Genomic DNA, 16,768 nt, shown 5'->3' with positions numbered 1-16,768 from the left:
GAGGTAAATGCATGTGCATGTTCGCTGTTTTATAATGTTTCCAATTACATGAGACAGGGTTAATTTTGAACCGTTTGTATTCAACAGAACTTTTGATTGTCCATTTATTTTTATATTGTGCTCTATAACTAGTAGTAAAGAGGACGAGATGATGCAGGTACAAGGATCTGTCACACCACATTAAAGAGCACCAAAACCACAGTTATTATTTGAATTAAAAGGACACAATTTGAAAGGCGACAAAGCATTTCTTGCAATTATCGGATGAGAGGCACAATTTAAATATTGTTTATTGAAGTCTTGCTCACTAATCAACTGGTGGGGGGGGGGGGGGGGACTAAATAACTAAATAAGTTTATAACTAAATAACGGTCTAAACTGTTGCACAATCATTATCACAATGGAAGAGTTGATATACTTACCAGTGGCAGTAACAATGAATCTCTTGTGTTTGGTTTCTCTGCCGCTGCTGATCTTTAGTTTATAAAGTCCAGAGTGAATGGTTCTGATGTTATTGATAGTGAGATCCCCAGTTCTCTCATCCAGACTCAGTTTGCTCATGAATCTCCCATCAGCACCTGGCGATGTCTTTCTGGTCTCTCCATTGATTTTAGCAATGAGATTGTCTTCAGCTTCATAGCACCACTCTATCGTATCAGTACTCTGTATTTGAGTAAGACCGGTGTATAGAGTGACAGATTCTCCCTCCTTCACTGACATCACTTCGCCTGTCACAGCAACACACAGAAAAAGAGAGCAGAAATGTGTTCACGAGTGTGCAGGTGTACATCTTAAATACCATAAATGGCTCTTGCTGAATTTCAAGTCTTCTAAGTGAGGTACACACTGAAAATATAATTCTCTTTTCTGTGCTTTGCTATGATATATTCATCAACAAATGCCATTGAATGTCAAGGATGTTTAAAAAGCTGCCACAGCAGATCAGAAGGGGAAAAGGTTACTATTTATTTTAAAGTGTCTTTGTAAAGCGTCTAATAGTTATTAGTTAACTACATTAACTTAATAGGGTTAGGGTTTGGTTTGGGGTTAGTTGCATAATTATGCATAATTTTAGTTATTACAACTACATGTAAAATATGTAACAGGGACACTGTAAAATAAAGGTGTTACCGGGGAACATTATCAGTGACCAATGTTAGTATGTTCGTTCATTTGGCTTTAGAAGACTTGGAATTAGGCACGAATTGTTTGGACAACAGTGCATTTATGGTACTTTTTAGAGCTTGAACATTGTGGTCACCACTGTATGTAAAAGAGCAGCGTAAACAACAGCATGTTTGAAACAACGTTACTTGAGTAAATGGCAAAATGTTAATTTTTGAGTGAAATAGTAGCCTATTTGGAATGGGTTGTAACACTACTGAAAAGTTAATTATGTACATGCATGTATTTTGGTGAACAAATTATGATGGTGAAATTAATTTTCAATTCAATCCCTTCCCCCAGCTCAACCTCATTTCACTTTAAGCATCTGAATTCAAAAAAGGCAAAAATGTTAATTTAATGAAGACACATTTGTTGAATGCAATAGTCAAAAGTCAGGCTTTGATGACATGCAGAACAGGAATGATGAATCCTTGTTGAATTAAACTGAAATAAGATGATGTGCTGCTATGAATTATTCAGAAATTCACTGAATAACACAAATCTCACTAATACAATGATTACTGGAGAAACAAGTTATTCAAAATAAGGACTAAAATGTATACCAAATCTCTTTAATCCTGCTCCTGACCCACTGTCCTGGAGAGTTCAGCTCCAACCCTAACAAACCACACCTGAACCAGCAAATCAATGTGTTCAGGATCACTTAAAAATAAGATGCTTCTCAAACGGAAGGCTGTATGCTATTGAGGCTGAGTCCTTCCTAGTCTAGTCCTTCAGAGGCTTGTAGGCTAGACTACTCAGCAGCATTAAACGCTAGAATGAGACGGGATAGTAAGAGCGTATGGCTACATCACACATGTTCCCGCCACAAAAAAAATACTATTACAACTTAATTTTGGAAAAATACTTAGTATTAAAAATCTTTAAATGAACTGGCTTTTCATTCATATAATACAGTGAATGACAGCCGCCTTTGGTCTCCCAGTGGATTACATTATTGTTAGTTTAGAGTTAAGTTGTTAACTTACACCAAAACAAAAGATAGCATGTATGCGTTCATCTTCATTTCATAATAAACTCAAAGCTCCGTGCCGACTCATTTTCCGTCAGTTATTTTTCGTGAATTAGAATGTGTGCAAAGGATTGTGGGCGATTGAAGAACGCAATGGATAAACTTGATGCATCCTTTAAAATGAGCTGAATGAAGGATGTGAAACAAAGACCTGTCCAAATACTCTTACTTGTGGTCTGTTCAGTTGACAGCTTGTCTATTACACAACGTATTTCCAGAGTTTGGCCAAAGTGTTGAAGTGGGCATGAAGACCGCAAGTGGTTTAAGATTCTTGTTTACTCAGTGGGACATAATCACTACATATAATCTCTGCAACAATAAAATGTGCAACACTTTATGTTTCACAAACTAATTATATGTAACATCTAATTAAATGTTCCTGAATGTGATTAATGACAGGTTACGCTTAGCCTCAAAGGTGTTTAATTAGGGTTGAAGCTAAACTCTGGAGACCGGTGCCCTTAACCATCCCCCAGTTTTAGAAAGTTTGCAAGAGATGCAAATCTTGTTTGAAGTATATAATACTGACCCATTTGCTTTTTTAATTTCGAGATCCTCCGGCGGTAGTAAATCAAAGCAGCCGCGAGCAGCAGAACAGGAAATAAAACACCAAAAAAAAAAATTCCTGCAATAACACCCGAAGAAAGACGTGGATCTGGGACAGCTATAAAGAGAGATAGTGAAAGTGTCAGTCAATGTGATAATCTGAAATGACTTCAAATACAGTATATGCTAATAATACTGTATGGTATTACATTGAAAGACTAGCTCTCTCTCAGAGTTACTCACCAGTGACTGAAAGAATGAATCGCTGTGAGCTCTCACTGCCTCTGATCTGTAGTTCATAAAGTCCAGAGTCTGTGATTCTAGTGTTTGTGATGGTCAGAGATCCAGTTTGATCCAGTTTCAGTCGGTCTCTGAATCTCTCATCAGCGTCGTTTAATGAGGTCTCCTTAGTTTCAACATCAATTTTAGCCAGGAGAATTCCTTCATCTCCAAACCTCCACAGCATCAGAGCATCTTTGTGCATTTCAGCATCAGTGTGTAGAGTGACAGACTCTCCCTCCATCACTGACACTGACATTAACTCCAGTCCATCTATCTCACCAACCAAACCTGCAAATCAAGCAGAAAAGCGTTTCACAAAATTTGAACGAGTTAGTCGATTAGGATTACGAAATCCTGCTTGTGTGGTGTTATCGCCTATTATCATTATATTTTGCTATTATTGTTCTAAGACAAGTTATAAGGATGTTTTACACTCAATTATTTTCATGATAGCCACTATCATACCAAGTAAATAAAAATTAGTCACACTTTATACTAACTACTATATACTCTTCAGCAGTGGTTGCATAAAATATATATGTGTGTGTGTGTGTGTGTGTGTGTGTGTGTGTGTGTGTGTGTGTGTGTGTGTGTGTGTGTGTGTGTGTGTGTGTGTGTGTGTGTGTGTGTGTGTGTGTGTGTGTGTGTGTGTTTTATTTTTCGTACAAATATTTGGTTGTACCACCAGACACAAAAACAGTGAACAACAGTAGTGAATTTAAACACTTTGAAATGTTAGATTCAAAGAAAGATTTTTTTTTAAAATACCTTTTTTAAGCTTTGTTTGTCATCGACCCACATGTGTTGAAATGTGTGGTTTTTAATCATGAAATCTGAATAATCGTAAATACTAACACAGTAATCCTACAAAATTGGAAATCTAAGAAATTTTGCAACATTAATCATTGGACTAATTTAATTTTAGAATATATTTCTATGGAAAAACATAATGAAAACAGAGGAAAGAAAATGTCAGCCTTTGAAGACACCTGGTCGTCTTTTCTAACATGTCTAAATTTAACAAAAACCTAACTACAAACCGAGTACATTACCAGACATACACCTCTCTTCTATGCTTTGTAATACCACACTCTTTTTTATCTCTTTTACATTATTTATATAGATTTTTTTTTTTTGCCCCTGCAGTTAGCACTTTACACATTAAAATAAATAGGCATACACTATCTACACTCATAACATGTTTTCCAATCCCTTTCAACAACGTAATTGTGAACACCTAATGTAAATCACTAATCAATCTACCTAATCACTAATAATACGTCCCAGCGTCTGTCAACTGTACTGATTTTTCGGCCATGGTATTGTCCTGTCTCATTTCAAGGTCTGTCACCTTGTTGTGTTTTAGGTGTTATGTGTTTCACTCTGTATGTGGTGCTTTAATACCCCATGCCCTTATAAGGATCTTTTTAAAAACATGGTGAAAGGTTATGGTATAGGACAACAATTAAAAGCACTGAATATAAATGTAATTTGAATGTAACATTGTGTATGTACTTGAAAAAATGTATTGCCTTAAAAATAAAAATAATAATAATAATAACAGGGTAAATATGAATGTGAAACATGAAAAATAACTCAGGGTTTTAAATGACCATATTATTAACACATGATATGTTATAATGAAAGACTTGAGATACTCACCACTGACAGAAACATTAAATATCTTTATATTCTTTTTTCTAGAGATGATGAGTTTATATTGTCCTGAGTGTCTGATTCTGGTGTTTCTGATGGTGAGAGATCCAGTGTTTTGATCCACTTGTAATCTGCCTCTGAATCCTGCATCATCAGTAAAATAAACTGGAGTCAAGTCTTCCTTTCTCGTTATTTGAGATATGAGAGAGTCTTTTGGTCCAAACATCCACAGTATGGTATCACCGTTCAGTATTTCAGAAAGATTGGTGTGTAGAGTAACAGGTTCTCCCTCCATCACTGACACTGACTCAGAATCAGATTCTGCATCAGACACACCTGGAATACAAACAGAACCAGTTTTATGATACCACACCAACTTCAGCTAAATGATCATTGTGTTAGCTACTGAAAAGAAAAAAAACATATTCTGCCCTACAAAACAAAAAGGCAGTAACTGCATTTTTGGTCAAAAATGAGTTTTATCATTTTTATGACATTCAAGGCATCCTTTGTTATGTGACAAAACATCTTATCTCAAATGTGTGTCGTTTTGGAGAAAAATGGTAGTCGTGCGTACAGTAACTGCAAAAAGCCCTAGTGAAACAAAGCATGAGTACAGTAACATCCATTACTGTATTCTTGTTATGTTTTACCTAACAAAAAATAACCGTGTTGCTGCGCAGTGAAGTTACTGTTTCCATGGTGAACACACACAGCTGATTTCGCGGCATCCTCATGGAACGGTTTTAACATTTGCGATTTCACCCTTCTAACTTCACACAAATTTTGTTTGAGATGGCACAAAGCCGGGGAAAGAATGTGAGACTTTAAGCAGCCGTTTCAGCACCAGAACAGCTTCCGGGTGGAAAATATTGACCTAAAATGGCCAAATTAGTTTGGGTTTGGTATATCCATGTTCAGGAAAACAAATGGTTCCAATTATTTCAAATACAGTGTATCTAACACACCCAGAGCCCAAGTTGTGGCAAAATAGTTTTTGGAGAATCTTTAGTTACTGCCTTTTTCCTTGTATGGTGCCACGTTTTTAGTAAGTAATACAAAGCAAGAATACAGTGCAACAAATTTACATTAACTGCAAAATATGGGTAAAATATCAAATTAAATATGAGGATTGATATGTACAAAGAATAAGCTAATATAAAGTAACAAAACAGCCACATGTCCAATAATCTACCTACAACTACTTAGGCTGGATGACAGGATAACTTTAAAGTAATTTTTCTCAGTTCTGCATTCTGCGTAGTTACTGCCTTTTTGCTTTGTAGGATCCTTCTCTTTTGGCTCTCAACGAAGGCGGTCGCATTTTCTCTCCCTCTCCTCCCCCTGACCTTCCCTGCTTCGCTCCTCTCGTCTAGTCTTATGTCTTAACTATGAGAGATTCTCTCCGCACTGCTCTCCAAACTAAAAATCATGGATTTGATCAACTGGTCTCTCAACGCAATTGACACCATCTTCTCGACGAGAAGCTTGGTTTCGGGGGAACCTGACTGCCCTGCCGGAACGTTCGCAGCTGGCTACACGATGGACGCGTGCAAAAACTGATGGATCAGAATAAACTAAGAGAGTAGTCGCACAAAGGAATGCGGCTACTCGCCCCAAGACCAAATAATCCCAATCTTATCTGCTTTCGGCCCCCCTCAACCAGCACTGGCCTCGGTCAAGGCCGCTGTTGGAACAACAACTCCCCCGGAAGAGCACTGCAGTGAGCCACTCTTGCGTTCCTTCCCCCATTTCTCACAGACACCTGCTGATTGTTGACTCTGTTTGGGACCTAATCAAGGTTGTCTCCATGGCAACTTGCTGTGTTAACGCTATATCCTGCGGACTGAGGCACCGATATTTGGATGCCAGGCGAAGCGAATCTCCAGGCGTACAAATACACAAACTCTTACATATATATAGATATGCAATCACCCTTTTTTTCCCTCACCTATCCTCATGTCATGCTGTATTATTTTCCTCAATCCCGTCTTCCTGTCCTGTCTACCCCATTGTCATATTGTATGTATGTTTGTATATGTATGGACAGGTTGATGGCTAATTTCGCTGGTACTTGTGACTAAGTGACAATAAAGGCTACTACTACTACTACTACTACTACTACTACTACTACTGTTCAGGGGTGTGTTTCCCAAAAGTACTAACAAAACTACAATAGTAAGTCTGTTGAAATCTGTTGGTAACAACTAAACTTGCGACCAGTCGGTTTTGAAAATAAATAAATAAGAAATTTAAGAGCATACACAACAAATAGCTGAGCATTACAAGATAAATGTTCTTGAGCAGCAACACTGCACAAGCGATTAACACTTGTTAGATTGTATCTTGAAAATAAATATTTTGTCTTACTGCACTAACAATATTTTTTAATTTATTTATCTTAGTTTTTACAAGTGAGACAATAAACTAAAGTTGCATTATCTGAAACAAAGTCTTAATCCTTCATGTTGCTTCTTTATGCATCTTGCGTCAGTACAAAAATACTACTAATCATGAAAAGGATTGTATTGCAGTGTGTTATCTCTGTTGGATTTATTGCTAGCACTGCACAACTGGGCACGAGTAGGCTATGTAGCCTAAAGTACGTTTTTGTTTTGTATATTTACCGAACCTGTTTACTATGAAAACAGTAGGGTTTTTTTTTTCAACCAAAAACTACATAAAATTTGAATGTTCAAAGCCTCATTACATTTGAGGGTGTTTATCGAAAGGATCAATGAAAAACTAGCATACAACATACTGTGCTATGAAGATGAGTATAATTCACTACTAACGTTATTTGACTTGTCCAATATTCAGCCATATTATCAAGGGATATTGGCCTTTCCTTTTATGGGATTGTCAAATGAAAAAATTTACTACAAATTCACACTCAGAGAGTTTATGGGAGCGACGCTGTTATAGTCAATTTCGGCAGCTGGATTCAAATTCGATGACCACGGATCACATATTTGACAAATTACTCTCAAATGTTAGTTTCATTATTAATTGCAATGCATTTGGCGTAGAAATTCTCATAAAAGCGTCGATCGTGTATCGAAACCGAAAGGGAAAAAAAGAGATTCAAAACTTACCGTAGACTAATAACAAGCATAGAAAGAGTATGTTTCGCATATTTTTGTAGAGCTGTGAAGAATCTGAATTCAATAAAGATTATTAATAAGAGGTTATTTTAGAATCCGCCTGTTCGTCGTCCTTGAACTAGGCTGGCTTCGTCATACTCATATTCTAGGCAGAACTTCCCGACCAAAAAAATGTTGTGGGCGGGGCTCGGGCTGGCACTGGCAAACTAGCCTGCTCGGTTCTTTGAAACACCCTATGTCATCAAAACACAGAAGTCGTAAAAAACATTTTACACATACGTAAACAGGCTACTAACCAATAAAACATTTATTCTCAACTTCAGATAGCTTTTAAGGTTAGAAATCTGTCTCTGCGTACGATATGGCCGCTGCTCTTTTAAATGGACAGATAACCTCAACTGATATCCCCTGCAACGAGTAGCCTAGAGCAGTGAACACAGGGACCAGGAAGAATAGGAACGGAGGTTAAGTGAAGTGTCGTCAACGAGTTAGACGCATATGAAAGCCATCTGGCAAAGAATCAAGAGCACTCATTTTCCTAGTCCGTTTAACATGTCAATTTTATTCAATTTATATAGGCTATGCTACAAAATCCCCCTTCAAAGCGTTTACTTTTACCGGTAAGAAAACGTATTCAATATCAATCACACTTGCCATGACATGATCCGGGCAACCCGCAGAAACGCCTACGATGTGTTGATGTGAAATAAGATGTGATGTGAAATGTAGAGTGGTTTGACCTACTGCGTGATTAGAGTTACACAAAAGGCTAAGGAATATGGTTAACGCTTTTATTTGGTTCTTTTTGAGCTTGTGGCGTCTGTTTGGTAAGTTATAAACAATTTGCATAGCGGTTTTCATAAAAAGGTTCTAATATCTTCTCTCTTTAATATATTTTAATATAGCCTAAGTTTTATAAATAAATTTAGTGGAGGTATTCCAAAACACAATCTTTAACTTTATTTCTTCTCTAATAAGATGTAATATACATTCAGGAAAATGTCTGCGTAATACAAATCACTTTAACTGATAACTATAACTGATAGTTTGGTCATTATTTTTTTTTTTTTGAAAACATAAAAAACATTTTTTTTCTTGTCTGTTACAATATATGTTCCCTTTTTTTCTCTAGACACGACAGAATCAGTGAAGTCAGTGTCAGTGATGGAGGGAGATTCTGTCACTCTAAACACTGATGTTACTGAAACACAGAAATATTTGTACATACAGTGGACGTTTGGAAGCACTCGAATCGCTGAAGTCAGTAGACTCACACAAACTAGCTTGACATATGATGGTCTTGATGAGAGATTCAGAGACAGACTGAATCTGGATCAAACCGGATCTCTGACCATCACAAACACCAGAACCACAGATTCTGGACTTTATAAAGTAACAGTTATCAGCCAAGAGACCAGTTACATGAGTTTCAATCTCACAGTCTATGGTGAGTAGAGAATAACAGTGTTAGCATGACCATTCTTGGTATATCTTTTAATTTGTGATATTCCTTACATGCACATTTTATTTTGTTACTGGCTTTAATTCCGTTTAAAATATGGATCTACAATGAATAAAGATCACAATTGTGTGTGAAGAGACTCATTTCACAGTAACATCTGTCATTATCAGAGTCTGCTCAAAGTACTTTATCACCAGAAAGATCATCGAGCTCCAACTTTTTCTCGTCCAGCTGTGCTGTGAACAATTCATCCATCATCCAGACTGAGAATCACAACATTACTGAACTCAGTTCAGGTACATCACTCACTCTTACTCTGTTAAATGTCTTTAGTCAGTGCAATATTATAGTTTCTGTAAAGCTTTAAAAGATTATGTCAGAATGGAAACACTCGTGCAGTTGTGACCAAATATTCATAGGTGTTGTTTTGTTACTGCTGATGGGTGCTGAACCATGAACCACATAAACCAATTAAAATTGCAAGATTTTTATTAACAATGCACTTATGCATTTTAAGGATGCTTTAATCCAAAGCGACTTACATTGCATTCAAGGTTTACATTTGATCGGCTCATGCATTCATAGAGAAATAATTAGTTGTATATTTGCACATTTGCAAAATGCTGTTTTTTTCTTTTGCGACCTAACTGGAACAGAACAGACCGCAGAAGAGTGACAGAGACATGAAGCAGGTGTGTGTGTGTGTTTGTGTGTGTGTGTGTGTGTGTGTGTGTGTGTGTGTGTGTGTGTGTGTGTGTGTGTGTGTGTGTGTGTGTGTGTGTGTGTGTGTGAGAGCGTGTGTGAGAGCGTCAGTGGGGTTGTTGCTTTAAAAAGAAAAAGATCTTGGAGAAAGAGTCACATAATCACAGGTTTCTAGAAGAGCTGAGGTTAAAGAACTATCTGTCAAAGCAAGTTTATGACTTCAAGGTGAGTCTGGAAATGACTCAAAAAGAATTTGATGACTTTAAAAACTCTTGTGGCACCTTGTCTAAGATCTGCAGAGAAACCAGGTCAGATCTGGACACAATTTGTAAAAGTTTCAATTCTATCACAGAGAAGGCTGACTATCTGGAGGGGCAGTCAAGACGGAATAATATTGTTGTGGACGGCATTAAAGAGTCTGTGAGAGAAAAAGTGTCTGATTCTGAAGATAAAGTGAGAAAACTATTCAGTGAAAAGTTACAGTTGGATCATTTGAAAATAGAGCTTGACTGGGCTCATAGAACTGGGAAGCCAGCGACACTTTCAGAAAAGCCCAGACCTATATTTGTAACTATGACAAATTTATTCATTATTTATCTGTACTTAAACATAAGTTTTCTGTTATTGCTTTATCTGAAACATGGCTTACAGAAGACTCTAGAGAGATATTTAAATTACAATTCAGTTCATTATGTAAGAGAAAATAGATCGGGAGGTGGAGTATCTTTATTTTTTTTAGACAACTATGAATTTAAAATTAGGGATGATTTATCACTGAATTCAGTAGAATCTGTTTTTGTGGAGCTCTCTGGTGTTTTTGGTGGAAAAAACGTCATAGTTGGCGTCATCTATCGTTCACCAGATTCTGCTGTCAAAGATTTTAATGAATGTCTATCCAGTTCTCTTGATCTGATTAACAAGGAGGATAAACTTTGTTACATCTTAGGTGATTTTAATATAAATCTTTTAAAAAATAATCCAGATACATTTACTGCAGATTTTCTAAATATACTTTATTCTAGTTATTTTTTCCCTCTTATTCATAAACCTACTCGAGTAAAGGAGAATTCAGCAACTTTGATTGATAACATCTTAACAAATAATTTGAGTGAAGGAATGAAATCTGGAGTCTTGTATTTGGATTTGTCTGATCATTTCCCTATATTTCAATTCTCGTTAATCAAGTTTAATACAACCAAACAAAAAAAGAAAAAGACGCTTAAAAGAGTAATGAGCAAGTTAAATGTTTCTAAATTTAAAGATATGCTTGCCAGTACTTCATGGAATGATCTTTATAAAGAAGAAAATGCTAATTTTGCATATCAAAATTTTATGAAAAGTATTAGCAGTAGTTTCAATGAATGTTTTCCAATTATTAGCTCTACTAGGAAATATAGTCAGGCCTTTAGTAAGCCTTGGTTTACAGTTGACTTGTTGAAGTTGCTGAGGAAAAAGAATAAATTGTACAAAAAATATATTTCAAATCCTACACCCCTTACCCGTGGTGCTTATACATCTTGTAGAAATAAATATACTTATTACATTAGATCATCAAAAAAGAAATATTTCTGTGAGAAATTTAAGAGGTGTTCAAATGATACTAAAACCACATGGAAAGTTATAAATCAATTGCTGCATAGAGATAAGTCTCATTCTGAATTACCGTCAGTTTTTTATGAAGGTGATAATTCTTTTAATAACTCATTTGATATAGCTCAAAAATTTAATAACTTTTTTGTTAACATCGGACATGAATTAGCCAATAAAGTTCCTGCTGGAAATGGTAATCCACTAGATTATATTATAAGGAATTATCCTTCTATTTCTTTTTTTCAGCCTCCTGATGTTCAGGAAATAAGTGATATAATGGATGAAATGAAGACATCTTCAACCGGCCATGATAACATTTCTTTATTCCTTGTCAAACAGATCAAGCAGTTTATTTTGCAGCCACTGGTTTTCATTTTTTCACTTTCTTTGAAAACAGGAGTTGTACCAGAGGATTTAAAGGTTGCCAAAGTTATTCCTCTGTTTAAAACAGATGATCCGTGTTGCTTCAATAATTATAGACCCATATCCATATTGCCTTGTTTTTCAAAAATATTGGAAAAAGTTATATATAAAAGGATCTTATTCCATCTTGATTCTAATTTAATTCTTTATAAACATCAGTATGGCTTCAGGAAAAGTCATTCCACATCTATGGCCTTGCTTTATTTGATTGACAAAGTTTCCTCTGCATTAGAAAATAATGAATTTATCTGTAGTATATTTGTCGACTTCTCAAAAGCTTTTGATACAGTCAACCATCATATTCTTTTGAAAAAATTGCAAAAATATGGATTTCATGATGTTACACTAGAATGGTTAAAAAATTATATTTCAAACAGACAACAGTTTGTTTGTGTTAATGGATGCTATTCCAACAAAGCCAGACTACTTTGTGGGGTCCCACAGGGGTCCATTCTTGGACCACTATTATTTCTTATTTATATTAATGATTTATCAAATGTGTCAAATATTCTTTTCCCAATAATGTTTGCAGATGACACAACTTTAGTTTATTCTCATTCAAATTTTAATTTTCTGATTAAAAATGTAAATACTGGTTTAACTGCATATGCTACATGGTTCAAATTAAATAAGTTATCGCTGAATACAAAAAAATCTAATTATATCATTTTTAGTGGGAAAAAATCATATTCTAAGAACCTCTCAAAAGTCAAAATGGAGACTGTGGAGATATCCCAAGTTTCAACAACAAGATTCCTTGGAATTTTTGTTGATGAGAACTTGAATTGGAAAACACAAATTGACTGGGTTAGCAAGAAAATAAATAAATCTATCGGTATAATTAGGAGGATTAGCAATCTTATTACTACAAATTGTCTTCTTACACTCTATTACAGTTTAATTTATCCATATCTTTCATATTGTAATATAGTGTGGGCAAGCACTTTTCCTTCTACACTTCACAGACTTTTGGTTCTTCAGAAACGTTTTGTTAGGATTGCAACCCGATCTGAGTCACATTCTTCATCTGTGCCTCTATTTCAGAATCTACAGATACTTACTGTGTATGATATTAATATCACTCAAATATGTGTTTTTATTTATAAGGTATATTTTAATTATGAAAATATCCCAGAGCACTTCATGACTTATTTTAAATTTAACTCACAGGTTCACTCTTATTCAACTCGTCAATCATTAGATCTTCATCTTCCAAAGTTTCTTACGTGCAGAGGTCAATTTACTATCAGATTTAGGGGTACCAAATTATGGAACAGTTTTTCCCACTTAGCAATTAACTCCTCCTCATTAAAATGTTATAAAAGAGATTTAAAAGCCCATTTAATTGCTGTTCTAAATTTTTAATATAGATATTATTATTATTATTTTTTTTTGTTATGATCATATTTTTTGTTTATTATTTTCATTACTGTATTCCTCATTAAAATTTGTTGATGGTATGTGTAGTTATACATGTATGTGCATGTTGTGTTTTGTGTGTTTGTTATGGATATATGCATTTCATTAGTTTGTTGTTACTTTTATGTAGTATAATGTTTTTTGTTTTTTATGTTTTTGTTTTGATTTTATTGTAATTATGTTTATAGGTGGAGGCGTTAAATAAGCCCAGTTGGGGTTTTTTGCCTCTTCCTGCACATCATTAAATTGATAATATTTGTTTTATTTTTGATTATATATTTTATGTTTTGTTATTATTATTTTTTGTCATTTTGTATTTCATGGTGCAAAAATATAAATAAATAAAATAAATAAACTAGAATTATATTATATTCATTATTTTAAACAATACTAGCAAAAAAAGTAGTGAAAAAGGAATTAAATGCACATGTCTGATTCAGCGTTTTTCTTTTCTTTTTCAGGCCACATCCACTGTTGTGGTTTCACTGAAGCTGTGATCCGATTGGTCGTCTCTGCTCTGGTGGGCGTGGCTACTGTTGCTGTGCTGGTTTATGACATCAGATCTACAAGAAGTGAACTGATCGGAGAAGAAGAGACCAGACATCACTGTCAGACTCCTGGAGTCATATCAGACCAACAGTGTGAACTGAGCAGAAGCTTTAGTTCCAGATATGTTTGCTGAAGTTAACTGGTATAATCTATAATAAAATATGCATTAATACTCGACAGATTTCCTATTCTTACACAGCTGTTTATTAACGGATTGTTTTTCATCTATTGAAAATGTATTGATTGTGGTACAGAATATTTTTTTATTGATCTCTTCAATTAAATTCATGAATGCAAACATAATTACCCTAACAAAATAATAATTAGCAACACATGATGCATTATAATTATAAGCTTTGTTGAAATGACTCTTGGTGAATGTTTTTGTTGACTTTTAATAAAGATTTAGTTTTACAACAACCATTGTCCACTTTTATTACATCCTTAAACAATATAGTTCAAGGTTGTATTTACGTGCAGCTCCAGATTGTGAGTCGAAACCTTTTGTGGTCTCAGTTATTCACATCTGTCCAGCTGTGGTTTGATCTGATGGCTGGACGAAATTGGGAAATAAAAAAACAGTTTAATTTGGTTAAAGGCAACGGGCTTTATTGAGGAATTAAGTAAACTTTTGTGCAGATTTCAGAGCCGGATAGGAGCTACTCTTTACTATTTCTGCCATGTAAAGATATTAGTCAAGTCACCTTTATTTATATAGCGCTTTTTACAATACAGATTACAGTGATAACAGGAAAATAATGCAACAAAGTTTGTTTCTGCTGTACAGCAGATCTAAAGGAAAGTCCAGCTTACGTGAGTTCAGTGATGGTTCATTTTTGTTGTAAAAAAAGTTATTAATTTAGTTCATTTATATATATAGCCGCTCTGGAGAAAACAGTGATACCATCGTCCAACATCGTTTACTACGTACAGCCTCTAGGTGGAGCTCCAGCAGTGTCACTCGAACTGGACATCATGATTCATCACAGTTTACTGAATGGCAGACACGATCATCCAATTACTGTTCCTGGAGACTTTGTTCCTGTGAAAAATTAAGTGATCTGTTAACAGCGGTAATAGATAAAGACCATAGTATGTTTATGATGTAAATGTATGCCTCAGACATCACACATATGGACCGTTGGCTGAACGTCTAATGCATGTGGCACACAAAACTCAAGTGGTACTCACTGCAGTCGAATGACATCCAGCTCCACCTCTATGGACATCTAATGGGGTGGAGGGTTAGAGTTGTGCGTAGGGTTAGGGTGTGGTTAGATATTCTAGCTAAACCCATTAAGCCCAAAATACTTTTGCTCCTTCTCACTGGTTGTCTAGCGGGGAGGAGCTAGACATAAGCTCCACCCATTTGTTCTGCAGTGAGCAGTTCTTTAACGGTCCACCTGAAAAAAAGCCATCGTGATGCCAAACACACTCACTGTGACAATGAGCGCTTATCAGGATAAACTAAACGCTGGATTTTCAAAAGCATGTGAAGTTAGCGGCACCACTTTTGCAGTAAACTTGCACAAGGTTCTGGAATGAATCGTTTATTAGATGCACGCCAGTCTGTTATTGACATCAACTTTACATTGTCATGCCCCTTAAAGATGCTAAAATGATCGCTTTTTAATTGCCTGTGTGTGAAGGGGTTGTAATCTTACAGTAAAATGATCCACTTTGCGGGTTTTGCTATTACCTCTGAAAGCGAGTATTCTTATTTTTATGTGAAGGTGCCGAGTCGGATTTACCGCAAAATCCAGTGACGTCACCTGCATGCGCGCTCCCCGAGCCTCTCGCCTCATCTACTGACTTTGCACTCAACAGCGACGACACATGCAACTTATGACATTTCTGATAACACTAAGAAACGACCAGCACAACACAGACTCCAACATGTTGTGTGATGCTTTCTCCGGTGTGTTGCGTCTCCGTCTGGCCGATACTCGAGCACGCGCTTGTAAACTGATTGGTTGCAATCTGAAACATCACCGCTAGAGGGCGCTGAAAAATACATACAGCACCTTTAACATGACGTGGATCAAAACTAAATTTGATTGGTTGCTTTACATGTCAGTCGGGCGGCTTCTGGGTGGTCCTTGACCAATAAAAGCCGCGATCTTCTGCCGTCAGTCTGAAGCTCTGGCTACGTGACACTATGTAACCTGTAACCAACATGCCAGTTAAAGTCCAGGTTTGACTTGATGTAGTGTGTCCAAAGATTATATATCCAACTAATTTTCATAAAGAATAAAGGTTTTCAACCACATATGGGCAATCTAACAATCATGCAGGCAGTCTATTAACATAGACATTTAGAGCCCTATCATACACTCGGCACAAGGCAGCACCAGGCGCAACGCAAGTGTGTTTTGCTAGTTTCAGCCCGACGCAGTTATCATTTTCACGTCCTGCACCACGTTGTTTAAATAGCAAATGCATTTGCGCCCATAGTGCCCCCATGGGCATGCTGGTCTGAAAAAGAGGTGTGTTCAGGCACATTGTCGGCGCATTGCTATATTTTGTGGCGACTGAAATAGACTGCGCCATTGACCAACTGAAACCTGGTCTAAAGTCAATGGCGCAGTATTTCTTTTGTTATTTAAAGAGTGCATTAGTAATGTGCATATAGGCGGGTCCACAACGCGCGCACACGTTGTCCCATAGATCCGTTTCCTTGCTAAAGAAGCATTGTTTTCCGCTTGCAAATTCCGTCATGTAAATATCAAATCCGACATGGCGTGAGCGCAACTGGCTTTTAAAGGGAATGGAAGATGAGACTCTGATTGGTTTATTGCACGTTATGCCCAAAACACAACCATTCGCCTACTCATT

General features: G+C 36.2%; 2 protein-coding genes across 5 annotated transcripts in view; one reads left to right on the top strand and one right to left on the bottom strand.

Annotated features, from left to right (window-relative positions):
* The window catches only part of LOC306988762 (uncharacterized protein), a 52,400-nt gene extending 44,341 nt beyond the window's left edge, over nt 1-8,059 (bottom strand). Inside the window, exons 1-5 of the mRNA XM_079593911.1 lie at nt 7,780-8,059; nt 4,691-5,020; nt 2,990-3,316; nt 2,730-2,864; nt 423-728 (exon numbers count right to left, since the gene is read on the bottom strand). Of these exons, the coding sequence (XP_079450037.1) occupies nt 423-728; nt 2,730-2,864; nt 2,990-3,316; nt 4,691-5,020; nt 7,780-7,819 (1,138 nt within the window). The 5' untranslated portion in view covers nt 7,820-8,059. The remainder of the gene's footprint in view (nt 1-422; nt 729-2,729; nt 2,865-2,989; nt 3,317-4,690; nt 5,021-7,779) is intronic.
* Nucleotides 8,060-8,191: 132 nt separating this feature from the next.
* On the top strand, nt 8,192-14,348 carry LOC306988551 (uncharacterized protein). Of its 4 annotated transcripts, none has more exons than XM_079593616.1 (4): nt 8,192-8,408; nt 8,921-9,235; nt 9,421-9,546; nt 13,846-14,348. In XM_079593616.1, exons 2-4 carry the CDS (start codon nt 8,953-8,955, stop codon nt 14,064-14,066), a joined length of 630 nt encoding a protein of 209 aa, XP_079449742.1. In that variant the 5' UTR covers nt 8,192-8,408; nt 8,921-8,952; the 3' UTR covers nt 14,067-14,348. The 4 variants fall into 4 exon arrangements, with proteins under 4 accessions (XP_079449742.1, XP_079449743.1, XP_079449740.1 ...); XM_079593617.1 differs by having other exon boundaries at nt 8,218-8,408; nt 9,448-9,546; XM_079593614.1 differs by lacking the exon at nt 8,192-8,408 and adding an exon at nt 8,498-8,615.
* Nucleotides 14,349-16,768: the final 2,420 nt, after the last annotated feature.

This window comes from Phoxinus phoxinus (assembly GCF_949152265.1).
Source record: "Phoxinus phoxinus genome assembly, chromosome: 20".
Classification (NCBI taxonomy): Eukaryota; Metazoa; Chordata; class Actinopteri; order Cypriniformes; family Leuciscidae; genus Phoxinus; species Phoxinus phoxinus.
The sequence above is the reverse complement of the archived record's forward strand: the minus strand, read 5'-3'. Positions and strand labels throughout refer to the sequence as shown.